The sequence below is a fragment of the Rhinatrema bivittatum genome, chromosome 1, assembly GCF_901001135.1.
Source record: "Rhinatrema bivittatum chromosome 1, aRhiBiv1.1, whole genome shotgun sequence".
Classification (NCBI taxonomy): Eukaryota; Metazoa; Chordata; class Amphibia; order Gymnophiona; family Rhinatrematidae; genus Rhinatrema; species Rhinatrema bivittatum.
This window is the reverse complement of record NC_042615.1, coordinates 661,486,476-661,513,541: the sequence shown is the minus strand read 5'-3', so window position 1 is coordinate 661,513,541 and position 27,066 is coordinate 661,486,476. Positions and strand designations below refer to the sequence as shown.

Sequence of the window (27,066 nt, the reverse complement as noted above, 5' to 3'; positions counted from 1 at the left end):
CCATGCATCAGTGTTCACTTCACGCTTATGGTTTTCAGTTCCTATCCTGAGACACCAGCAGGATCACCCCAATGGGATAGGTAGCCTCTCACAGGCCAACCCAATTCCCCAGTTCTGTATAAATCCTGCTTACTAACTATACTTTTGCAGATTCAAAATCCCTAATCGAAGACTATGACATCTTATCAGGATCAACAGGTTTTGAACACGTGGTACTGGATGTTACAGGCTGTGAACGTTCTGTAGAGCTGCAATGGCTGCTGGCTCTTCAGGGAGTCCTAGTATTTTTATGCTATATACTAGGAAGAGCTAGACATTCTTTTGCAGAATTTGATTAGATCAGCACTCTGTGTGCCCCAAATTGAGACCAATGTTTAAGGCACTTCCAGAAGACACACAGTTGTTGGTCCAACAGCCTTCTCTGCATCCTACCCATGAAGCGCTATCCATCTGGCTTCTGATCCTGACCTTTTCCAGTGTTCCTGATTTGTAATCTAGTTCTGGTGTTTTTGCTCCACATATCTACTCTGGCTCCTGTACAGCTCCTGGAATCCACCATCTCACCTCATGCCTAGCCTCTCCAGGAAGGCACCTTCCATCCAGGGAAGCCTTTGATACTCCTGATATCCCTGACAATTTGGACCAACCCACGTGTGAGGCAAGGCCAATGGATGGCCCCATCGCCAGGGTTTCTTACAGTATGAAAGACTTCATGCTTGCAATCAGTTTTACAGTCTGGGCTCCTGCTCCATAGCAGCAAGCTCCTCTGGAGAGCCCACTCCAGGCTGCACCAGCAAAACCAATGACTCTGTTCTGGGCTGTGAAGTAATTTCAAAGACTCTACTCCAGGCTGTGCCTGCAGTGCCAAAAACTACACTCCAGACTGCACTTGCAGTGACAAATACTCCACCCTAGGCTGCTCCCGCAGTGCCAAAGAATCCATCTCAGGCTGTGCCAGCAGATTCAGCAAATGTACTGGTGATTCTAGCTGTCCCAGTAGCCTTAGTCTTTCCACTGGTAGTCCTAGCTGTCCCAGCAGCTTCAGCCACTGCATCGGTGATCCCAGCTGTCAGAAGTTTGTCTGTGCACCAATGATTCCAGCTGTTCCAGCAGCAGTTCTAACTACTCCAGTGACTCTGTTCCAGGCCAAGCCAGTTATTCCTTTGATGATGCCTTCATTTCAGGTGTTGCCAGCTCCTTCAATGACTCTAGCTTTCCAAAAGACTCTTGCACCAGGCCTTTGGGATCCTTGCAGGTGGTTGCCAGATCGTTTTGATGGCACTAATGGGAAGTTCCTTAAATTCAAGGAGCAATGCTGTTTCTTGTTCCAGAAATTTCCTCATGACTACCGCAGCAATGAGGCTAAGGTGGCCCTGCTAGGCTTTAAGTTGGTCGCGCCCCTTTCTAGAGAGTAACAGCCTCCTTCTTTAAGATTACCCATGAACTGTGGGGGCCTTGGTTCAAGCCTTTAGGGGCCTGATATGGGAAAATATTCACCCATTCAACCAGCTTTTCTCTTTGCCTTGCCTGGATTTGCATCCAGCGGGGGTGCTATTCTGTCTGTCTTCCAGAACTGTTTGTCTTTCTCTCATATGAATTTGAACCTAAAAGGAGGCACTCACCTGTACCTGGACCAGATAAAGAGCCATTTCCTGTCCTGTACCAGTAAAGTCAGCACTGGTTGTCTCTTCAAGTTCAGTGCCTGTTCTTGTACCAGTGAAATCTTCGTCAGCTGCCTCAGCTCCAACTCCTGTCCTTGCTCGTGTGCAGTCCACATTAGCTGTCTCTTCAAATCCAGTTCCTGTCCTTGCACTAGTGAGGTCTGCATCCACCGTCTCTACAGCTCCAGGGTCTGCTCTTGCACCTATTAAGAGAGCGCCAGCTGCCAATTCAGCTCCAGTTCTTGTCCTTGCACTGGTGAAATCAGTGCTTGCTGTCCGTAGAGCTTCAGCTCCAGTTCTTGCATCGATGAATCCAATTTCAGTTGTCTCTGCAGCTCCAGCGCCAGTTCCTGCATCCACAAATCAGCTTCCGCTATCTATACAGCTCTAACTCCAGATCCTGCATCTATGTATTCAGCTCTTACACCAGTGAAGTCAGTGCCAGCTGTTGATACAGCTCCAGTGCCTGCTTCTGCACCAGTGAATCCAGTTCCAGTGACTGCTTTTATATCAATGAATCCAGTGCAAGTTGTCAGTACAGCTCCAGTGCCTGCTTCTGCACCAGTGAATTCAGCATAAGCTCTCTATATAGTTCCCATTCTTGCTCCAGTTTTCCTAGAGACTGCAACTGCTCCTGACCATGCTCCTGTTGCCCCCGAGAATATAACTGCCTGTGACTTTGCTCCAGTTGCATCCCTGAATCAGGCCCTGTTCCTGATTCCAGCCTAGCAATATCTGGCCCCATGTCTGTTCTGGACTGTGCCTCTCTGGGTTGGTTCTGAGACCCTGGATGTCTTTGGGGATGTCCAACATCCACTCATCAGAGTATGGGAGCATTCTTTCAGGGTCACTGAGGTTTAAACCTGCTACTCTGGTAGTTGCAGGCTGTGAACCTGATATGAAGTTACAGAGAATACTGGCTCTCCAGGGAGTCCTAGAATTTTTGTCCTGTATATTAGGAAGAGCTAAACAGGCCTCTGCAGCAGTCCAAATGGACCAGCATTGGGTGTGCCTGAAATTGAGACCACCCTATAAGATATTCCCAGAAGGCACACAGTTGCTAGTCCAGCATCCTTCTTGGCAACCATCCCACTGAAGCGCTATCCATCTGGCTTCTGATCCTGACCCTGTTCCAGTGTTTCTGCCTTGTAATCAAGTTCTGATGTTCCTGTTCCATATCTCTCCCCTGGCTCCTTGGGCTCTACTATCATGCCTCAGTCCTAGACTCTCCAGGAACGCACCTTTCATCCATGGCGTCCCTTGATTACTAAGCCCTGATATCCCTGACACATCTCTGCATCAAGATACATTGATAGTCACCCTCAGGCCATTCCAATTTTCCAGGGCTGTGTAGATCCTACTTCCCAAATGTACCTTTGCAGAATCAAAATCTCTAAAGACAGACTGTGGACATCTCTACATCTGGGTCAGCCATTTCTCCTGGCTCTCTCCTCTAAAGGTAGAGCTTGCTTCCTTTAAAAGACACACTGATTCTCTGCAGTAGTTCTGTAATTAGCCTTATCTGTGTCTCCCAATTATTGCCACATATATTTTGTGATTGTACCTTCATCCTAATTGGTTCTTTGCCGAGGATCTCCAACTACATTTCCCAGCAGTCCTGTGCCTCCTGTTCCTTCTAGCTTTACAATCCCTTAGGCAACTTTTGTTCACTTTTTCTTTCCGCCGCAAGGCAGTGTTCACCTAGGCACTCTTCCAAGAGTTCCCTCTTGTCTTCTGGACAAACTAAGTATCCAATCTCTTTAGGCTGCTTCTGCCCATGTGAAACTCCTGTACACAGCATGTACTCATGGTTATAAAATAGCAAATAAGCATGTACATGGGTTTTGCATGAATATGCAGGAGATCGATTTGTATACACAGGGTTTGCAAATTATCTCATGCATATTCATTATGGCACTCCTGAAAACTTGACTGGCTAGTTATGACTCCTGGAGAGGGTTTGGGAAACACTGTGCTACTTAAGCATGTGTATGCTATTTTTATGTATGAAACTCCTTTGAAAATTCACCTTTTAGTGTTTTTGGTCTTTTCGGTTTTCTGAGTGTTGAAACTATAATAATGAAATAAATTATATTTTCTGTAATATTTTGTTGGCTAGGCTTATTTCATTTGTAACATTTACAGTGCTGGCAGTATTAAACTACCAGCCATCTTGACATCCCACAGATCCTTGAGGTAATACGCAGTTGACTTAATTGACTTCAGCAGAGCAATCTGGGACAGAGCTTCAGATTGGCTAAAGATTCCTGGCAGTTTTAAAGTGCAGGCACTGTGTTAATGACTCCATTCAGAAGTTCAAAGATTCTAGCCTGTGTTGTATTAGCCTAGGATAGAGTGTGAAATTTTAACCCACTCCCTCACTGGAAGGCAAATAGGGGGAGTAGATTATTAAACTTTTCAATGCAAATTTGAAATCCATGTTATCCTGCTCTGTTGTTAATTTGATTCAATATAGAGAGATAAAACTGTTAGTAAATAAAGGCATCACACAATGAATTTCACAATCTATCAAATTGCTTTCCCATGCAAAAGCTATTTGTGTGTAGCTGAATTTCCATACAAATCTGCTCAGACTTGATATTGTTCAGGAACAAATATTTGAAGTTATTTTGTGAGAAAGAGTAATGAGCTTCAAGTTCAGACAAATCAAGACCATTTTTTTCGTTCTTACCCATCTAAAACGTCTACTCCAAACTGGCAGTATGCTTTAGCAAAGAAGGTATACTTTTTCTTGACTAGTTTTAGTGTGTTTGGCATAGCGAAAGCTTATGTAGGAATTATGATGCACATTGAAGCAAATGTCAAAAATTTCATGTTGGGAAAGAGAACTGAATTCTGCTTTACAGCCAAAACTAATTTCTTGAGCTGAAACTGGCCTGCCCCAGTGAAAGTATTAGTCTGCATATAAGCAGAGCAACAGGTGACATTATTTTCTAGCACCTAGGCAAAAATAAGCAGACAGAATATTGTACTAGATATGCATTAAAAACTCTGGAAATGAAGAGTATATTGTATTGTTCAAGCCTTGAACAACAAGGTCAACATATAAGACGTAAGTGATTCATTTTATTGAACTAATTTAATCAATTTTTAACTAGCTTTTGAAATCTATTTTCCCTTCATCAAGTTAGGAGGGCATAATTCTCGAAAGCTGGTTGAAAGGGTATTAAGTTAGTTCAATAAAAGTCACCACCTACAGCTTGTTTGCTGACCTTTAATTATGTGCATCTTAGTGGGCTAGCATGGCAGATCAACCTAAAAATATCTTCCATTTATCACAAAACATACATGTGCTGCCATACTGTGCATTTTAATGCATACAAAGTGAATAGGATGATAAAATAAGAGGATCACACAACTAGCGGCATACCTCTCATTTGATAACATAATCCTATTTTAACATTGAAAAGTGTTTTTACATTTAATCAGCTAAGAAAACTAGTTTTATTTCTTAAATTAATATGATGATATGCCACAACATTTTGAATACTGTTAAATCTGATCTGTTTGCAGTAGGCCTTCTCTTTGTCTCCTTTATAGCTGGGTGTCTGATGGGCAGTTTTGCAAAGTAGTAGATGATGCATCTGACTACGTGGAGTGTGCCTGTTCTCACATGTCAATCTATGCAGTCTATGCTCAGATAGACAACCTTTCTTCGTACAATGAAGCATTCTTCTCTGCTGGATTCATCTGTATTTCAGGTCAGTTGGTGCAAGGATTTTGCTTCCTAATGATTATATTGTCTTTTCTCAGGTTTAGTGGCATATTTCATGAGACTATAACTGGTCTTAGGGTATTGCCTTGGCACGGGTTCTAAGTAGTCCATGGTCTATCAGAAGTATATATTGGATGGAGAGGTGAAATGGTTACTGGATAAAACTGACCACACCACTCTGGGGCTGGATAAACTCCCTTTATTAGTACAGATGGAATAAATTCAGGGAAACCACCTCTTATAACCCATCTTGGATACTTACACTTTTAGCGTTGCTGTCACAGCAACATTGAAAGCCACCAGGATTGCAGTAGGCATATACTGTGATCCTGGCAACAGAAAGTGGTTTTGAAAGATACTGGGTATGTGGGAGGGTTAAGGTCGGGGTGGAGCGGCTGGGGGGTTAGGAGAAAGTAGAGTTGGGCATGCTGTCAGATTTTGCTGGACTGGAGACAGGAGAAGAGGAGAGCCCACTGAGCTTACCCCTACTACACTTAATTTTCAAATTTACTTGGAAGGGTTTGGCTGACTTGGGGGATGCTTGGCCCGACAAGGCCCATATTTAACATATCAGGTGGCGATATGGGAATTTGACTGCAAGGCATGCATCAATCTTTTTTTTTTTTTTAGTGTGTCATTTCAACAGCTATTTTCTGAAGTTACCTGGCTAGTTTTAGCTGGATAACTTTAAACCTAACTGGCAATATTCAAAGATAGCTGGCTAAATTTAAAGTTTTCCAATTAAAGGTATTGGAATACTTTTGGGATTTTCAGTGGGACATTTATCTCATTGAATATCAAGGATAAGTTATCCGGCTGACTTTAGCAGGATAAGTTAGCCATTCTAGACTTTTTTGAATATTGGCCTCCTTATTATTACACCCCAGCATGCGTATAACTGGTAGTAACTGCCACTCCATGCAGGAGTAGTAATATTACTTGCAATATTTTTATGGGGTGAGTTGAAGGACTCCATGCTATTACTTATTGTTGATTAATATGAAAAAAAGGATTTCAAGGGGAAAGGGTGTATTTTGTCCATTAATTGTTCAGGTAATATTCCTCCTGTTTTTAAATGAAATATTAGGGGAGGCTCTGGCTGGAGGTCTAGAGAATGTGGGCAGGGAAGAGGCTTGCTTCCGGGTCTGGAACTGGCAGAGCTGTTGGGCTGCTCTTGGCTCCTCACCGCCTCAGACTCCATATCACCATCTGACTCTAGGCAGGGCATCTTCTCTCTCTGGTCTCCTGGTCACACCTAGTTTTCTCCCTTCTCAATAGCAGGGGTTGCTAGGGCTGCTTCGAGTCTGCCCTCTTCCCTTATTTGCCCCATCTTATATTTTTTCAGCTGAAAAATATGCATAAGTTCATGCATAATCATGTAGTGGATGGAGGATCTTTGCTGTATTGCAGGTCTTTTCCTCCCTCCTCTTTTCTTTGGGGGGTGGGGGGTCCTGCCACTAAGGCTGTCAGCCATTTTAGCTTTTTCTCCATTTCAGAATGCTTCCCCTTCATCCAAGGGTGGAGGTCCCTCTGATCTCTGGACTTCCTTTGGCTGGTCCCTGACTTCTGCTTATGAGCTTAAGTTGCTGCATTTTCTAGGGATGTGAATCGTTTTTTGACGATTTAAAATATCGTCCGATATATTTTAAATCATCAAAAATCATTAGAGCCACGATACAATAACAATTCCCCCGATTTATCATCAAAAAATCGTAAATCGGGGGAAGGGGGAGGGCGGGAAAACCGGCACACTAAAACACCCTAAAACCCACCCGACCCTTTAAAATAAATCCCCCACCCTCCCGAACCTCCCCAAAATGCCTTAAATTACCTGGGGGTCCAGCGGGGGTCCGGAACGACCTCCTGCAATCGAATCATGTTGTCTTCAGCCGGCGCAAAATGGCGGCGCAAAATGGCGCCGGCTGAAGACAACACGATTCGATTGCAGGAGGTCGTTCCGGACCCCCGCTGGACCCCCAGGTAATTTAAGGCATTTTGTGGGGGTTCGGGAGGGTGGGGGATTTATTTTAAAGGGTCGGGGTGGGTTTTAGGGTGTTTTAGTGTGCCGGTTCACGATTTTAACGATTTTAACGATATTTTAAAAACCCAAACGGCAACGATACGATTCCCTCCCCCTCCCAGCCGAAATCGATCGTTAAGACGATCGAGGATACGATTCACATCTCTAGCATTTTCCCTCTGCCTTGGTTTTATTTACACAGGAGCTTAAAAACAGGCTGATATTTGGTTTAAAGTTCTCATCTGGACAAAGTTTCTTTTCTTTAACTGAGACAGTGTTTTGGCCTCTCAGTATACTGGTCAGCATACTTCTTGGCTATTATGATTCATATTGGGTGCTTTCAGTAGTTAAACATGGGATAATCTCTCTACAACTGGTAAGATCTAGCTACCTGTGTGGTCCCAGAAACAAGGTTACCTCAAGAGAACCAAGTTGACCTTCATATTTAACACCAATAAATCTAGATGGTGAAGTTTTCACTGTGCAGATTTATGCCTGTTCTCAGCTGCAATCTAACTGACTAGGTGGCAACTGAAAATGAGGTTCACTGAACTAGCAAAAACTTTACTGGCTAAGTTCGGAACTTAGTTTCAGGCTGAATGTTAGCATCTTTTCCTGGATATTTAGTGGGACTTGTGCGCATAAATCCCCAGCTGAATATATTTGGATAAAGTTATGCGTATAACTTCATCTGGATAACGTTAAGTTAGGACTGTGATTTTTCCGACCAGTTTTCTGTTTGCACTTTTAACCAGAGACACTTAATGAGTGGGTTCACTAGCTAAAGTTTAGCCCTGCCTCAGAACACTTTCATTGATGCCCCTTTCTTTTCTGGATACATTTTGTGTACACAAAAAGTTGTGTGAACAAAATTTATGTGGTCAGCAGGGGGAAATGTGGAAAGCTCATTTTTTGTAGGCATAACTCAAAAAATTACCTCCACAAAGGCTTTCAATATTGACCTCCTGGTATATGTTTCTTGTATTTCTTCTTGTCAATTAAAGTTAATGTGTCTCTAGTCTAAGTTATCCACTATGAGATCTATATTCAGTAGGTTGGTGAGCGGTAAAGTTACCTAGGTAAATTTACATAGATAGTCAGCAGACTTAGCTGGATAAGGCTGCCACTGAATATACCAGCTAAAAGTATCCTGAGTAAAGTTTCTGGTTAATTTTAGGGCAGCGCTTTCCTGCCCATATGTAACCAACTGAGTTTAAATGGGGAGCACAGATTATCGGCGCTGCCAGAATGAATTTTAACCATGCCCCCAGAATACCCCCTATCCTTCCACTTTTTATCCGTGTACCCAGGTAACCCCACCCTAGGACATGTAAAATGATGAGAGGGTTTTCCCTGTTAAGGAAGGGTCTGTCTCCCAAATTTATCTAGTGGTTTCCAATTCATGGGTCATGCAGGAAGGAGACAGCAGGGGTAGCTTACAAATCTCGGAACTGACCAAGGAGAACCTTCAACATTTTCCACTCCATAAACTATGGCCCTTAAACTATCCCGTAGTGCTGGCATCAATAAAGCATTAAATAGAGTCATACCAGTTGTAGATAAACACAAACTCTTAATTTTATTTCTGGTTTTAATCCAACCACTATATACAGGAATAGAGTAGGGTAGACATAGAGAGGCCAATATTTAGCACTACTTAGCCAGATGAGTAGCAACTTATTCAGCTAAGTGGCAACTGCTGAAAATCTAGCTATGTTCAACGGTTACCACTTAGCTGGATAAGTACTTATCCGGCTATGTAGACAGCCAAATATTTGGGGTTGGGGGTTAATGAGTGCATCTGGATAGTCCTACTTATCTGATCAACTTAACTAGATAAGTAGCAATACTTGCTCTTATCCAGATAAGTTACTTGGATAAGTTAGACCTTTCACAGACTGGTTTAACTTATCTGGGTATAACTTATCTGGCTAAGTATTGACTTTTACATGGATAGCCGTGCCGCTGAATATCCCATATAATGTAGCTGGATAAGTTGATTCCAGCTAAGTTACACAGCTTTTCAGCTTTGAATATTGAGGCCATACTGAATACACAGAATTCATGAGATACAAACAGTCAGAGTACTCCTCCTCAAAGTATACAATATGGTACTTCATAGAATAAATTTACCAGTCTCTCAGCCTTCACATGAATATCAATTAGCTCTCTCAACTATAATTTCCAAATATTTTACAGGAATATAACAATGACATTCTCCCATAGTATATTTCTCTCATTTTCACATGATTAAACCCTTTTTCTTTTCCTTATCTCAACACAAACCAGACTACAAGGGACAGGTGCAACACTTCCAGATTCCTCTTCATTTTAAACCCCAGACTCAAACCCTTGTGGAAAATGAGGTTCCCCCATTTAGAATTTACTCATAAACTCCTTTTCCCTCGAATTCACTCCAATTTCTCCACTTCTCCTCTCCAGCCATGTACAGGTCTTGCTGCTATTCTTCACATCTTGGGCTCTTCATGGGGAGCTTCTCATCTTAGAACAACCCCTTTCTCCTTCCTCTGGGCCTTTTCCTTAAAGGGAAGACATGCCTCTTCTCCAACCATAGCTCCTGGATGTTTCCTCAGTGGGAGGAAAGACTTCTTCCATTCCATGGCCTCGAGCCTCCTCACTTGAGGGGAAGAGAAGTGCTCCTGCAGGGCCCCATTCTATACTGGGGTGGTCCCCAGGCCTATCAGTCCACAGTCTGGATACTCTAGACTACTGCATCTTGGAGGTCCCTCTCAATCCAACTCCAACCTGGGAAAGGGCAAACTACCACCAAATGCTCCCATTTTTACACCTCCCACTAAATCAGCTTCCACCAATCATGTACATCCATAGACTTAAGGGGACTGACATACCACTCCTTAAACCCAACCACATTAATACATCACATTGCTTAGTTCTCACAAAATGCCAGCCAATGGTTATTTAAACAAATAAACCCCCTGGGTCTCCCCCATCCAAACTGTCGTGTGCTGTTAGAATAGAGCATGATACACTTTAAGAGGGGGAAGGAGCCCCCTTAAACCCATGGTGCCTTACCTGGCTAAAATGCATCCACTGGGCAGGATGGGAAATTTAAAACTTGCAGTTTGTCCAGGTAACTTAAAATGTTACATGGACAACCCCTTTTGAATATCAACCTCTATATATTTATTTAGTTAGTTAATTAAAACCTTTATAAACCACCTTCCCAGTCGTTCCAGAATATTCAAAGTGTTATACTGTATCTCATCTTGGTCTTCCAGCAAATACAATCTGGACTGTACAAGTTATACAGAATTTTGCAGCCCGTATGTTGGTTGGAATTAGTATTAGAAAGCATCTCATCCCTGCTTTGTGTGGGATATGCTCTACATTGGTTACCTGGGTACTGGAAGATCAGGTATAGGGTGGTAGTTTTAATTTACAGTCTTATCAGCTCTGATTCCTTGGTATCAATTTGTGCTATGCTTTGGATTTACCAGCCTTCCCGAGCACTATGATCATCACAGAGAGGCCTTTCAAGAGGTTCCTTGTCCATGTTTGGCAACCTGACAGAAATACTTGAAAGTGCTTTTTTGGTTAATGGTCTGCTGTTTTGGAATGTGCTGCCCGACCTTTTGAGACTTAACGCTTGTGCTGTGTCATTCAAAAAGCAGCTGAAAACATTCTTTTTTAAGTTGACCTTTGAAATAAGTGGCAAATAAGTTACAGTTAAGTGATTATCATTTTGGCTCTAGGACAGTTGGTTAGATTCTTTACTTGAGTTGCCTCAGACTATCTGATTGGATGCAAGCTCATGTTTGTTTTAAGTTGTTTACTTAGGGATATATTACATGTATAACCTCTGAATATACATAAAACAGTATTATACAAATCAGAGGTCATAAAGAACACATTCTCATAGTTATCCTTTATTTTATAACATCTTTTCACATCAACAATTTCTATTGCGAGTGGACGATATGTAGGTCCACTTTTGCACAAATTATATAAAATACAATATTTTGAAGGAAACACAGCGTTTTTACTTGCGTATGTTTTATTTATGTGGGGATATGTGTATATGGTGGGGTTTGTATGTATGAAGTATGGTATGAATGGGGGTCAAGCATGAGTTGGTATGTGTTTGGGTATGATATTTAAAATTTAGATGTGAATATTTCTTAAAGTGTTAGTAATTGTAAAAATTGACCTACATATGGTCCACTCGCAATAGAAATTGTTGAAGTGAAAAAGATGTTATAAAATAAAGGATAACTATGAGAATGTGTTTCTTTATGACCTCTGATTTGTATAATACTGTTTTAAGTTGTCGTCATGACAGTTTTGCTAGTTTTTATGAATGTTGTATTGCTACCCTGCCTTGATTCTTTGAGAAAGTGCAGGATAGAAATGGTTTCAAATACATAAATGCTTAAAAATTCACTATACAAAAAAACAAACAAATTATGCAACTATTTAGTACAATATAATGATCAATTTAAAACATAAACAACAGACAGCTAAAAAACAAAAACAACCTTCAAATGTCAATAAACTCCAGATCAGAGATTTTTAATGTTTTATAAGGACATCACAAGAAAAGCCAGGCCTTAAATTTATTTGTGGAAATTCAGATAGTTTAACTCTATCCTTGCATCCACTGGAAGTCTATTCCACAAGGTAAGAGCCACTACCAAGAAAGCTCTTGCCCTAATTATTTTTATCACTGCCTTGCCATATGATGTCTTAGTACATCCAAGAGGGAGTTTAGTGTTCAATATTATTGTATTTATTTATTTATTTATTTATTTATTTATTTATTTACATTTTTTATTTCCCACACCCTCCAGAGTTCTGAGTTGGTTCCAGCTTTTTCCACCTCAAGACCAACAATGTGGAATTCTCTCCCTGTGGCCATTAGATCAATAAGAGACCCAAAGGTTTTCAAAGAGGTATTACCGACCCAGATTTTTAAAGAGGCCTTTGGTCCTTAAACCCTAACCTTTTAATTGCTAGAAAACAATTTGCAACATTTACAATGTCCATTGCACTGATGTAATTTTTTAATGTTGATTTAAATTACATAATTTAAATCAACATTAAAAAAATTACATCAGTGCAATGGACAAACAATGTAAATTGTTGCAAATTGTTTTCTAGCAATTAAAAGGTTAGGGTTTAAGGACCAAAGGCCTCTTTAAAAATCTGGGTCGGTAATACCTCTTTGAAAACCTTTGGGTCTCTTATTGATCTAATGGCCACAGGGAGAGAGTTCCACATTGTTGGTTTTAAGGTGGGAAAAGCTGTCTGTGAGGCATTGCCCCTAGTGGTCCCCTGTGTCCCTGTGCAGGACCAGGCTAGATGCCTGGTCCACCTTAAATGCCTTAAAGAGATTATGCTCTATGGGTGGGATCCTAGCCAGAGACTAGGGAATAAGAGCGGAGATCTAGGTGGGAATAACCAGACAGGCCTGCGGACTCCAGGAGGAAGACAGCTCCTGTTGCAATACTGTCCAACCCTTGAGCTGAGATGAAGCAACACACTGTAAGTAAAAAGTGTATACTATCTGAAGAGAAGACAGTCTATGGATGTGCATGTGTGAAGTTATAATAAAGAGTACTGTTTTAAGAAGGCTGGAGTCAGTCTAGTTTGCCTTCAGGCCTGTGGGAATTACTTCTCATTCCCAATATGGTGTCATGCATTTGATTTTTCTAAGCTTTGCACATGAAAACCCCAGCCTCCAAGAAGTATTTGTTTTGGAGTACAGAAAGAATGTGATTATAAACGTTGTACAGAATGCAAGGGACTGTGGTTCTAAAACTAAGTACAGAGCACAGGGAGTACAGGAGAGCACTGTGGTTTGTGAAAGTGTGTGGCAGAAGCTGCACTGAAGAAAAGAGAAAAAAAACCCTCCAAAGTTTAAAGTTTCAGGTAGAGAGGAAACAGTATGTGGGACTGATTGCAGGGACAGCCAGGAAGCTTTAGGGTCTTTTGCACTGTGTCACATGGATGATTTTTTACCTGCCGGTGAAAGATTGTATGTGTTCACTCAGTGCAAAGAGCTCCTGGCTATCAGGGAACAAGTCTGATCTCTGGAGGCTAGAGTAGCAGACTTAGAGGAGTTGAGACAGACAGAGAGGTACATTGATAAGTCCTTTAAGGACATAGTAGCCAAGTCCCAAATCCAGTCTGGTAGCCCCAGTGCTGCCTTGCTTCAGAAAGGTCACCCTGGTGTACAGGATCACTTCCTGCTACACATCTTGATGTAGCAGGAAGTGATCCTGTAGCAAGGACCTGCTCTCCAGGTGATGTATTGTCCTCTCGCACTGAGGACAAGTTTCCCAGGGCTACTGCCCAGGAAGGAAGGGTTAGACTGGCCATCATAGTTGGTGATTCAATTATTAGAAATGTAGATAGCAGGGTGGCTGGTAGATGTGAGGACCACCTGGTAACTTGCCTGCCTGGTGCAAAGGTGGCAGATTTCATGCATCACCTAGTTAGGATTATAGACAAATGCTGGGGAGCAGCCAGCTGTCATGGTACATGTGGACACCAACAACATAGGAAAATGTGGGAGAGAGGCTCTGGAAGCCAAATTAAGTTTTTTATATAGAAAGCTGAAATCCATAACCTCCAGGGTGGCTGAAGACCGAGCATCTGGCCTGGGTCTGGACCGAGGCCCCGGCATCAGGACCTGGTCTACGACCAGAACTCAAGCATCGGACCTGGGCTCGGGCCTTGGCAAAGGCCTAGGTCCAGGTGTCAGTACCCAGCCTCCAGGTGGGCCCCAGCATTGAGACTGGGTCTGGGCTGAGGCCCTGGCATTGGGGCCCAGTCTCTGGACCAGCCACAGACCCTGGCCTGGACTGCAACACCAAATACTTGGTGAGACAACATTGAGCTAAATTCTAATTGGTTGTGTGTTTTCACCATCTATATTCAAGTCTGTGTAATGAGCGCTTTTTTTTCTAGTATTGAGTGGGTAAATCATAGGGCATTCTTATTCCTCTTTTGAGGCTATGATTTTGGCAGTGCTAGGTCATTGGCTCCCTATAGAAGGGATTCATCCCTCAGAGATGTATCTGAATGGTTTTGGATCATTGGAAGAAATTGTGATCTAAACTGATCGACATAAATATGGCCACGTTTAGAGGTAGTGGAATTATGATTGTCTATTGGATGTATCAGCATTGTATATGGGTAGGAATGATAGATTCAAGAAGACAAGGTTGTGGCCATCCTTATGAGTTGAGCATTTAATAACTTGGTCCCAGTCACAGGCAGACATGGCATCAAGGGAGACTGAACATGTCCATTCCGATTTTTCTCCATCAGCAACAAAATGCAATTTTGTTCAAACTGTTGTCTTTGGCATGTCCTTCTGGCACAGATGGGTTAAGAGATATAAAGTATTGCACAGGCAATCCAAAGCACCAAAATATGACATATTAGTCAAATAGCTGCTGAGCTTTATGCAGCAAGTGCACCATTAATGTACAATCATGTGGAAAAAGATCACGGATTGCTATATTTTCCTTTGTTTTGGCTTGCAGCTACCTGAGGTTGAAGATTCCACCATCAATACAAAACTGGATAGGAATGCCACAACTGCAGTTTTTAAAGACAATAACCAATATTATTGTAACCCGTGTTAAAGTAAAATCTGGATAATAATTTCAGTGACCATATCTAACAGTTCTATTTAGATGGACACTGTAGCCATAACATTGGATTTGTTTTCCAGGGTTTTCTGTGTGTGTGTTGGGGGGGGGGGGGGGGAGTTTTCCCTTGAAGGCCCTCACATTGCTCTTTACTTTTCCCTTAGATAAGTCTCTTGCACACAGCACTGATAGTCTCAGCATATAGGATAAGAAAGTCAATAAAATACAATGACAGTTGTTTGGTGGTTTTCAGCATTTATTTTTACTGATAAGGTGCAATGATGAGTTTTTAAGTCTTTACAGCCATGTACTTCATGTTTAAGCTGGTACAGAATATGTTTAGTAAATTTGTGACTTCTTAAAGTCTTCCTCAACCTCAGTTTCTTCAAAATTACTTATTCTTCAAATACCATAATATCTTCTCTTGCATTGGAATACAGGGCAAGTTTATATACTTCCCTGTCATGGTAGCTGAAGTATCAAAAGGAACTTTTAAAGTGTTTAGTCATTTATCTCCAACCTCCTCTTGTAGTAGCAAGGGTGATTCATTTGTCTCCTCTTTCTCCTTATCTCTAGTAGATACTCATGGACCATTGATTTGGTTCATCTCCTTTCCTTCTTCCGTTCCTCAGGATGTCTGGAAGTCATCTTTTCCTTGGGATTCTTATAATCTCATGTTCCACTTACAAGAAGAGAACCTCTTCCATCTGTTAGAAGAAAAAAAATCAAAACAGCTTGGTTGAGCCCAAAAGGATTTGGAACTCCAAACTTAAATAAGTGGAATGAGAGAATGGAAAGACATTCTCATCCAAAACAAAAGTCTCCATGTAGCTTAAAGTTAAGACTTTGAAAAATGAGAGCACGGCTTAGGAAATGTTGCTTCCTTGAAATAAAAAAAGGATCCACAAAAGTAAAATGGTGTTCTCTCTGTAAAAACACAGGGACATTACCATTGCTAGCTGCCACATGGTGGAGCTGCACACCCCACAAACACTATTGTGTCTCTCCCCATACATAAATGGTATTTTATTTATTTATTTATTTATTTAAAAACTTTTCTATACCGTCACTAAGTTATATACTATCGCAACGGTTTACAAATAGGCACATAGACTAAGGTTAGTAAATCTAGGATATCGTACATTCTAACAGGTGCCAATAAAGTTCGGTTACAATTTCATAAATAAAATCATTATTTGAGTAATGTTGGTCAAGTCCAGGTATATTATTGAGTTACTATCTCTTTGAGATATTACTTCTTAAATGTAGGATTGAGTAAATTCATTCTTATCTGCATCACTCTGTACTTTCAATCTCTATCCTCCACACTCTTTAGTGAAGGCTTTTTTAAAGAGCCATGTTTTTAAATTTTTCTTATTCCTGCCCAAGTATTAATAGGGGACTAACAGGATCCTATATTATCAACATTAAATACCAAACATACGTGGAGGCAAGGAAACTCTGATCTCTCACTTGCATTCAACACATAAGCCCTCATGCCTTCATGAAAGGAGCAAATAATAATTATGAATTTAGTTGGATCACCAATTTTCCTAAGAACCTCCTAGAGTCCACCCCTATTGATAGATCTACAAATACTTCATAGAGGTCTTGGCGCTACTCGTAACAATCCTTCTGAACCTCCTATCTGTAAATATTATATCCATGGTGCCTTTACCAGCAGGAAGCCACATTGATTTTCAGGAATGATGTCATTGGCTTTCAAATGCTTTCACAACCTATTAAGAAGGATGCATATCAGGATTTTAGCTGGTATGAACAGCAAGGCAAGGCCATACCGTGGAGATCAACACCATATGTTCAATCAATTTTACGCTTGAAGATGTGAATAAGATCATCCTTTAAGACTTGAAACACTCCTTCCTTTTACCATATGTGAGTAAAAGGCTTAGTCAATCAGTGAGCCAGCTGGTGACCACTGAATTTAAACACTTCAGATAGCAGACCATCCTACCTGGTGCTTTTCCAGATGGTGACTACATGATGGCTTTCAATACTTCCTTCTGAAAAGGAGAATATGCCAAGTGCGTTGCCCCAGAATCAATGAAGAATTTCATCAAGCAGAGTATGATCAAAGGAAGGAAAGGTGGTTGAACACCAAATGAAAGTATTCTGATAGAAACTTTAAGATCCTGACATGGTTGTTCATTATGTAACCCTTTTCTTCTGTGGGACATCTCCTCTAAGGGCACACAAAAGAATTTAGATTGTTCGGGACTGTTTCCCTTTGCCACAGGTCCCCTCCACGTGTATTACCCCAGGGGGCGAGTTCTTTCTATGGGGGAAAACAGATACCTGTGGCCCAGGCGGTGAGGTGACTTCCTTTCTGGTATGCAGCTGGTTAGTGTAAATCGTTTAGGCTGATCAGGACAAGAAGTGCAGGACACAGGGTTGTGTATTCAAAATTAACTTTACTGATTTAGGGGTTGATTTTCAAAGGGTAAAGCGTGTAACTGTGAAAACCAGCCCCTGCGCGCGCCGAGCCTATTTTGCATAGGCTCGGCAGCACTCGTATGTCCCTGGGCTTTGAAAAAGGGGCTGGAAGGGGGTGGGGTCGTGGGCATGGTGCTGATCCGGGGGCAGGACCGAGGCCTCCGGCACAGCGGCTGTGCCGGGGATTGGCGCGCCGGCAATCGGCCGGCACGCACAAGATACACCTGACAAAGGCAGGCATAAAAAGTGTAACAAGGTAGGGGGGGATTTAGGTAGGGCTCTGGGGTGGGTTAGATAGGGTAAGGGAGGGGAAGGTGGGAGAGCGGAAGAAAAGTTCCCTCCGAGGCTGCTCCGATTTCAGAGAGGCCTTGGAGGGAACTGGGAAAGCCATCGGGCCTCCCCTTGGGCTCGGCGCGTGCAAGGTGCACAAGTGTGCACCCCCTTGCGTGTGCTGACCCCGGATTTATAACATGCGCACGGTAGCGCACGTGTTATAAAATCGGGTGTACATTTGTGTGCGCCGGGTAGCACGCACAAATGTACCCCGCGCGCGCTTCTCTTAAAATCTACCCTTTAGTGAATAGGTGATCAACGTCCAGGTAATGTTAATGTCTGTACAATGAGTGTCCTTTCTCTATTTCTGTGTAAGTGCTGAACTTGACATTCCTGGGGAAATCCTAACTCCCTTTACATGAGAACTTAGTAGTCCTTTACTCCTGAAGGGTCCCAGACTGCACCAGATTCCCTTTGAGTTTTCACAGTGCTACCTGGATCTAGCAGACTTCACACAGTGACCCAACCTGTGCCTGTGTCCTAGTTGAAGATCCTGATGGGGATTTTCACTGATGCTCTTCAGTCTCTTATTTATGCTTTTCTCTTCTTCTTCTGAGCCTCCTAGAAGGAAAGGCATTAATCACTCCAAATAAGAAAAGGGGTAAACAACAACCTCCCCTCACCTTCAATAGTGTATCTCACTGACTGTTTCAATATCTTCTGAACTCACTGTCCCTGCAGCCCCTTCTTTGTTCCTGAAAAGTGCTGACAGGGCTTAGTGACCTGGCCTCTGGATCCAGGAGGGTAACCTTTCTTCAGACCTCCAGGCTGTAACCCAGGCAAAATAATCCTTACTACAGTCCAAATCCTTATACACTCTCTTAATTTCTCTTCATGGATACCTAACCTGGCAGGGAGTGCACAGGCAGGTGTTTTCCCAAAGTATCTGAGGTGAAGCTATAGGCCTTACCAAAAAGGAAAGGAACCCACTCCACTAGGGCTCCTCTCTCCTCAAACTCTCCTCTTGACTCTTCCTGAATCTAGCCCTACTCCCCTAGTTAAAGCAGCTCCACCTATTCAGCTATCTCGTGGAGGAGGAGCTGCAAAATGGTATTCGCTCTAGCTAGTTGTTTTTCTACAGGGACTAGTTGACATCTAGTAGTCAACCCGTAGAGGTGCCACAATTAGAACAGATCCATTCTTTGAGCAAAGTGGTGCACTGCAGGAGTAGTCATGGGGCCCAAATGAAAACTCTTCATATCATGATTCTTGCAGCTCTTTCCTTTATTGGCCCACTATCTCAAAGTTATGCTTCTACATGTCATTTAGTGCTAATATTAGCAGCTTTTTTTATTAATCCAAACTGGATGGGTGGCATGCCTTGTATCCAGTAATGAACAACCTCTGATGAACAGTGGTCTTCAGATGTTTCATATTTCTGAGCAGGAAGTTTGAATAGTAGCTTGTTCATTGTTTCATTCAGTTTTTTTCTGAAGCTGACTATGCATTTCTGGAAGCTTCAATTTTGTAATATCCAGTTTCTTCACTTACTTTCCTTACTGCCAGGTTCTGTGTTCCTTTCCATCATGCATTTAGATGACCTGATAGAAAGGAATACTGAGCTGCACACAAGACATTAATTAGAACAGTTGGAAGTGCCTTGCATGACATGAGTCAGCATAATATCAGAAAGATCACAGTATCTGGTGATCATAAAATCCTGCATGTGCCTGTGAATGGAACATGGATGTATTTATTAGGCTTGTTGAATAACTGTGTTGGTAATGATCATTTCATGCAAAGTGCAGGTTTCCAGAAGTGTGCCATTAGAAATGTCACTACATAAAACATGGGGCCAGATCATTCTGACCCATGTATTGTGATCTCATCCAAATTTGCATTAAAATTTCCTAGGACAATCCACTGAGGGTTGCCATGTCACTGTTGTTCTGTTTCAATTTCCTAGTGATGATGGAAGTCATTTGTTCATGGTGATCAGAGTTGTCTAGATAGAAGTTTATATACATTCCAGGTTGTGAGATGTAGAGTTTCTCTGTTCTGATAATGAATACTATGACTGCATGTCTGTTTATCCAGCTGATAGCAGCAATGCATCAGGTGTGAAATGGAACACACATTTGCTTAGGGATCCTTTTCTTTCCCCTTCTTTATTAAAAGAGAGCAATTCTACTCCTAAGTGGAATTGCCTTGGCATCTGGATAAGCTATGAACACTGCAATAACATAGGGATTCGAGACCTTCGTTCGGCAACCTCGCTCCTCCCCCCTTAGCAGATAAATCACATAACAACGGTATGGTGATAAACAAAAGGCCGCAGTTTATTAAACCTAACCCGAGCCAACATATGAACATAAATGCAAATAACATCACCTCCTCCCCCTCCTCCGGTCGCGCACACCACCCTCACTAGGCCCCTGGAGGAACTGATATCCCGATCTGGCCATGAGGTCTAAAACGTCAGCAATCAACGCAGCCGACGCAACAGGGCCACGCTGCTGGGAGGCTAAAGACTGCTGTGGGGGGGCAGGATAGGGGAGGGGGCGGGAAGCAGGCTCCGTGGGAGGGGGTTGGTGCGCAGCAGTGGAGAGACGCCGGCCCCTGGGGGGGGGAATCGGGGATACCGCGGGGGAGCACCCACGGGCCTCGCTCCGGCGCTGATCCTGCTGGCTGCTGCGGGGGCTGCGGGCCGCACCCCTGCGCCGAGCCGGCTGGCTGCTGCGGGGGCTACGGGCTTTGCTCCTGCGCCGGTCCAACTGGCTGCTAAGGGAGTGATGGGGACGCACAGAAACAGCGCCAGACCGCGAGCCGGCCAGGGAGGGCCCCATGAGGCTCGGCTGTAACGGGCCCGTGGCGAGGGATGAGGCAGGGGGGGTCCCAGGGACCAAGGAGGGGGTCTGGGGGCCGAGGGCAAGCGGCGCCGGAGAAAAGTTGGTAGGAGGAAGGGAGGGGGGCGCCGCGGGATGAAAGGAAGGCATGGCGGCAGCAGAAAGAGCAGGCAAGGCCGGGGGGACAGATGGGAGCACGGCCGGGCGCGGGTCGGAGGCCAGGACAAGACCGAAATGCGAACCCGGGCTGGCAAGCTGAGGTGGGCTGGAAGGAAGGGGCGGAGAGTCCGGCTCGGGGCCGCTTTCCCCGGAATCGACCGGCAAAAGAGGGGGGGGGGGAACGCATGAGGAAGGTGGGCAAGGTGAGGCAAAGAGGGGGGGGCAACAGCGGATGAAGGAACGCAATCGGGACTCACCGCAGGCAGAAGGTGCTGGGAAGGAGGAACGCTGGAAGGCGCAGGGGGACGCCGCCGGCCGGGCCCGGCTGACGACGCAGGAGCTCGAGCAGGCCTGGCCCGCGATTTTGGTGCCGTCTGGGTCCTGGAGCGCCGCATGGCGGGATCGCAGCGCAAAATGGCCTGGAACAGGAAAAAACCGCGAAGCAAGCGCGCCGGATCAGTTGAAAACCAGGTGCGCGGCAAACAGGAGAAAACCCTCTGCTTACCACGCTGCCTGGATTGCAACTGACCCAGTCCCTGCTCTTTCCCCACTTGTGCCCTGCCTATCCACCAATGGGAGAGCAGCGTTTGAATTCACTGCCTCCCATTGGTGACCCTCCTTGTCTTTACTCCTCCCCCCCTTTTAATCCCGCCCCTGCTCGCTGCCGACCGATGCTTGCCCCCTTGTTATCGTCAGCGACCCCGGACCAGCCGGGATCGCCTCCCCTTATTTCAGGTCAACTATAAGTGACCATCACACTTGAATCACCTGCGCACAGGCACTTCCATTGGTATCTTCTACCTTTACCTGTCACCACTCACCCATCCCCACAGTATTTTACTGCAGATTCAACACTGCTTATAAACCTTCATAATGAGTGGATTTAAGTTAGATGTGCATGTGTAACAGCTCCCCTCTGCACTCACACAGGCTGAACACTTCAGGCACAAACAATGAGATGTGAAGTATAAGCACAGCAGGCTGGCCAGAGCCGGTGTCCTAGTGCTGTGCATAGGGATCATAGCTGCTTGCAAATACTGTTTTGTTAGCTGATACATGAGAGCACTTATACCTTGCCCTATGATAAGCCAACATGCCTTCACTGCCTGTGTTGCCACCATATTCCAGGTTCACACTGGGCCTGTCTATCTCACATAATGTCCAGGATGGGTCTTCAACTACACCTTTACCACTGATATAGTCCCAGGAAGCAGTTTCAAGGCCCTGGTTGTCATACTCTAATCAATGATAACATAGAGGTTTTGAAAAAAAAATTGAATACTACTGGATAGCACTTCTTTACAAATGTGTAGAGAACATAAGAACATGGGATATGTCATGCTGAGTCAGACCAAAGGTCCATCGAGCCCAGCATCCTATCTATAACAGTAGCCACTCCGGGTCACATGTACCTGGCAGATCCCGAAAAGAAAATGCATTTATTGTATTGCTTATTTAAAAGATTTTATATTCTGCTTATACTGGACAAGCTATACTAAGTGACTTCATTAGCATTACTTTAATACTCAGTCCAAGTGATAAACACTGACTTTCCCAAGTGTTCTTGAGAAATAAGTTTGTGCACTTTTACTCCAGAATTTGTCCAAATCCCTTTTAGATGCCTCATGCAAAACTTTAACCTCTGCAGCCTCCTCTTTTATATATATATATATATATATATATATATTAGGGATGTGAATCGTGTCCTCGATCGTCTTAACGATCGATTTCGGCTGGGAGGGGGAGGGAATCGTATTGTTGCCATTTGGGGGGGTAAAATATCGTGAAAAATCGTGAAAAATCGTGAAAAATCGAAAAATCGAAAAATCGCAAAACCGGCACATTAAAACCCCCTAAAACCCACCCCCGACCCTTTAAATTAAATCCCCCACCCTCCCGAACCCCCCCCAAATGACTTAAATAACCTGCGGGTCCAGCGGCGGTCCGGAACGGCAGCGGTCCGGAACGGGCTCCTGCTCCGAATCTTGTTGTCTTCAGCCGGCGCCATTTTCCAAAATGGCGCCGAAAAATGGCGGCGGCCATAGACGAACACGATTGGACGGCAGGAGGTCCTTCCGGACCCCCGCTGGACTTTTGGCAAGTCTTGTGGGGGTCAGGAGGCCCCCCACAAGCTGGCCAAAAGTTCCTGGAGGTCCAGCGGGGGTCAGGGAGCGATTTCCCGCCGCGAATCGTTTTCGTACGTAAAATGGCGCCGGCAGGAGATCGACTGCAGGAGGTTGTTCAGCGAGGCGCCGGAACCCTCGCTGAACGACCTCCTGCAGTCGATCTCCTGCCGGCGCCATTTTCCGTACGAAAACGATTCGCGGCGGGAAATCGCTCCCTGACCCCAGCTGGACCTCCAGGAACTTTTGGCCAGCTTGTGGGGGGCCTCCTGACCCCCACGAGACTTGCCAAAAGTCCAGCGGGGGTCCGGAAGGACCTCCTGCCGTCCAATCGTGTTCGTCTATGGCCGCCGCCATTTTTCGGCGCCATTTTGGAAAATGGCGCCGGCTGAAGACAACAAGATTCAGGAGCAGGAGCCCGTTCCGGACCGCTGCCGTTCCGGACCGCCGCTGGACCCGCAGGTTATTTAAGTCATTTGGGGGGGGTTCGGGAGGGTGGGGGATTTAATTTAAAGGGTCGGGGGTGGGTTTTAGGGGGTTTTAGTGTGCCGGCTCACGATTCTAACGATTTATAACGATAAATCGTTAGAATCTCTATTGTATTGTGTTCCATAACGGTTTAAGACGATATTAAAATTATCGGACGATAATTTTAATCGTCCTAAAACGATTCACATCCCTAATATATATATATATATATATATATATATATATATATATTTTTTTTTTTAAATTTTTTTTTTTTTAATTTTATTTTATTGTAATCTCCCTTTTTAAAATTAAATGCTGCTGCAGTAAACATCAAATGTATTTGTTTTATGATCGCTACTCCTATATGGCTCACCACCACCCCTAGCACCAGGTCCTGTATTTCACTGAGGACCAGGTCAAAAGTAGCTCCCCTTCTCGACTGTTCCAGGACCAGCTGCCCCATGAAGCAGCCATTTGTGGCATCAAGAAACTTTATCTCCCTAGCATGTCTCGATCAGATATTTACCCAGTCAATACTGAGGTAATTAAAATCTCCCATAATATACTGTTTATATGTATTCTCTCTTTAGTGTATTATTACACTTCTCTTTTTTTTTTTGAAGTATGTTTTCTTTTTTGTATCTGCTTCCCATTGTTAGTAATAGGGACTTGATTTATTGGAATACTTTTGAAGGTATACAGTTATTATTATCATTCTTAAAGATGTTTTTCCCTTGTATGCTAATATGATTGCTTTATAACTTCATTGATGTATGTGACTCTATTAAAATATAAATTGAAAAAGAAATACAATCTCCCATTATTATTGTGTTGCCAATTTTATTTGACCTTGTAATTTCTGTTAGCATTTGATTGTGTGTTTCACCATCCTGGTCAGACAAATGGTAGTATACACCCACTGCTATACTATTCCCCGCATTACATGGAGTTTTCTTCCATAAATTTTCCACAGTTACTTTTGTTTACTGAAGTTCTTTTATCCTGCATGACTCTGTTTTCCTTGACATATAGTACTAAATATCCACCAATCAGAGCTACCTTGTCATGTCGTTATAATTTCTGCCCTGGTATCTCCATGTCCCACTGTTTATCCTTCTTCTACCAGGTCTCTGAAATGCCTAGTATGTCTATATCTTCATTTAGTGCCATACATTCTAACTCCAGTCTTATTTTTTAGACTTCTGACATTTGAATACAGATAATTTAATGTTTTTGGTTTGTTTTTTTTAGGGATGTGCATTCATTTGAATGTAAAACGTGACAAATAAGGCTAATTTGTTTCATTCGGGGGCCCCAAACTAAATTGGGGGCTCCTGAATAAAACACATCTTTTGGGTCTAGCCTAGGTCTAGACCCAAAGCTGGGGCTTCGCCTAGGGCATAGACCGAGGCCCAAAGCAGGAGCTGCGGCCTAGGCCCAAGCACAACACTGGTCTTGGTGGAGGCATGGGCCAAAGCCGGGGCCTCAGCTGAGACCCCCAAAAATTAAATTAAAAAAACATAAACTTAACTTATCCATCAGGTATCTGATGGTTTGGTCCCAATGCCAGAGCCTAAGCCTGGACCCAGGCCTGATGCTGAGACCTGACCCAAAGGCTGGATCTCAACCAGGGCCTGGGCCTCAGCTGGAGCTGGTTCCCAATGCCATGGCCTTGGCCCGGACTCAAGCCAAATGCCATGACCCAACCCGGAGGCCAGTTCCCAACTCCAGGGCCTAGGTGTCGGGCCAGAGACCAGGCCCTAACATAGGCTGAGGCCCTGGTGTCAGGACCTGGCCTGAGTCTGGGCCGAGGCTTCCATCATCAGGACCTAGCCTTCAGGCTGGGTTGTGGTGTCGGGCCTGGGTCCAGGCCCCAGCCTAGACCGAGGTCCCGGCATCAGGATCAGGCCTATGACAGGTTGTGGTGTCAGGTTAGGGCCCAGGCCCCAGCATCGGGATACAGCCTCTTGGCTGGTTTGATGCATTGGACCCAAGTCTGGGCCAAGCCCCAGCGTCGGGACCTGGCCTCTGGGCCAGGTCATGGTGTTGGGCTGTAAGCAAGTTTAGGGATTCAGGGACCTGTCTGCTATAGGACACTTTTAGTTAACCTCCGACTTTACTCCACGATCCTAAGTACAAGATAAAGGCAAAGTGTTCTCCTCAGAAATAGACTTTTATTTATCAGATTTTGCAGGACTTAGCATTTAGAAGATAACAACAATTCCTATCTCTAACCTCCTGGCCACTAAGCACCAATTTACCCTAAAGAAAGTTCTGTCCCATGGGTGGTTGCAAACATGCCATACACCTTAGCCTGCTTAATATATTAATACTTATGGCTAACTTACTTACCCCTGGTCCCAACTTCAGGCAATATCCCTCTGTTCACTTCTGAAGCAGATGCTGGCTGGAGGTCTGGAGAATGTGGGCAGGGGAGGAAACTTGCTTCTGAGATCTTGTACTAGCAGAGCTACCAGCTGTCTGGGGACTTCCTTCTGGGTCCCATACTAGCAGAACTGATGGGCTGCTCTCAGCTCCCTGTTGCCTCAGGCTTCGTACCACCATCAATCATTGGACAAGGCCCCTCCTCTCTCTACTCTCCTGGCCATACATTAGACTTCTCCTTCCTTGATAGCAGGGAATGCTGGGCTGCTTCAGGGTTGTGCTTTCTTTCAGAGTCGCTCCTCTGGTTTCACTTCATTCTCCTTATTTGCCCCTGACTTATACTTTCTAGCTGATAAATATGCATAAGGTAATGCATAATCATGTGGTGGGTGGAGGTGTTTGCCGCATTGCAGGTCTTTTCCCCCTCCCCATTTCTTCAGGGGGGGGGTCCTTGATGCATTGCAGGTATTTTCCCCTCTCCACATTTCTTTGGAGGGAGCACTGCCAAGCTGTTATGCTAGTGCCAGCATTTTTCTCTGTCTCAGACTGACCCCCTTCTTCCAAGGGTGGGGGACCTTCTGATCTCTGGACTCTCTTGGCTGGTCAATGACTCCTGCTTATGAGCTTAAGTTGTTGCATTGTCCCTCTTCCTTGGTCTTATTTAAACAGGCAGATCTTGATAAACATCCTTCAGTGTAAAGTTCTCATCTGGGCAAGGTCTCTTTTCTTTCACTGCGACAGTGTCTTGGCCTGTCAGTATTTGTTTGCATACTTCTTTGGCTATTATGATTCATATTTGGTGCTTTCAGTGGTAAAACATGGATATCTCCCTATAGGGCCTGGGTCCAGGTCCAGGCATCAGGACCCAGCCTCTAGGTTAGGCTGAAGCCATGGCCTTGAGTAGGTCGTGGTAGCGAGGACCTACTGTGCCCTTGGCCTACACAAGGCCGAGAAGCCAGCAAATCTCCATTGGGCCGGGTATGTGGGAGCTTAGGGGGGGGGGATCCTGGCCATGGCATTTTTTCAGGCAGGGGGGAGGCCCCAGGAGGCCTCATTTTCTTTTTTTTTCTTTTTTTTATTGTTTCATTTGTTTTGTTTTCTCACAAATGAAAACAGATCAAACATTCCACAAACCTAAATTTGTGGGGAAAAACCTCCTGAAAATGAAATGAAAACGAAAATGAATATTTTTCTCTTGTACATCCCTAGTTTTTTTATTTGTATTTTTATTTTTATTCACCATATGCTTATTAGCAATTGATACAGGTATTTTGGAATCATTCATATTTGTTTGCTGT

The 27,066-nt window shown here is 44.0% G+C and overlaps 1 protein-coding gene across 1 annotated transcript in view; it reads left to right on the top strand.

The window, feature by feature from the left end:
• Nucleotides 1-27,066, top strand: part of ADGRV1 (adhesion G protein-coupled receptor V1) — a 1,128,533-nt gene that overhangs the window by 595,089 nt on the left and 506,378 nt on the right. Inside the window, exon 82 of the mRNA XM_029573357.1 lies at nt 5,223-5,383. Coding sequence (XP_029429217.1) covers nt 5,223-5,383 — 161 coding nt within the window. The remainder of the gene's footprint in view (nt 1-5,222; nt 5,384-27,066) is intronic.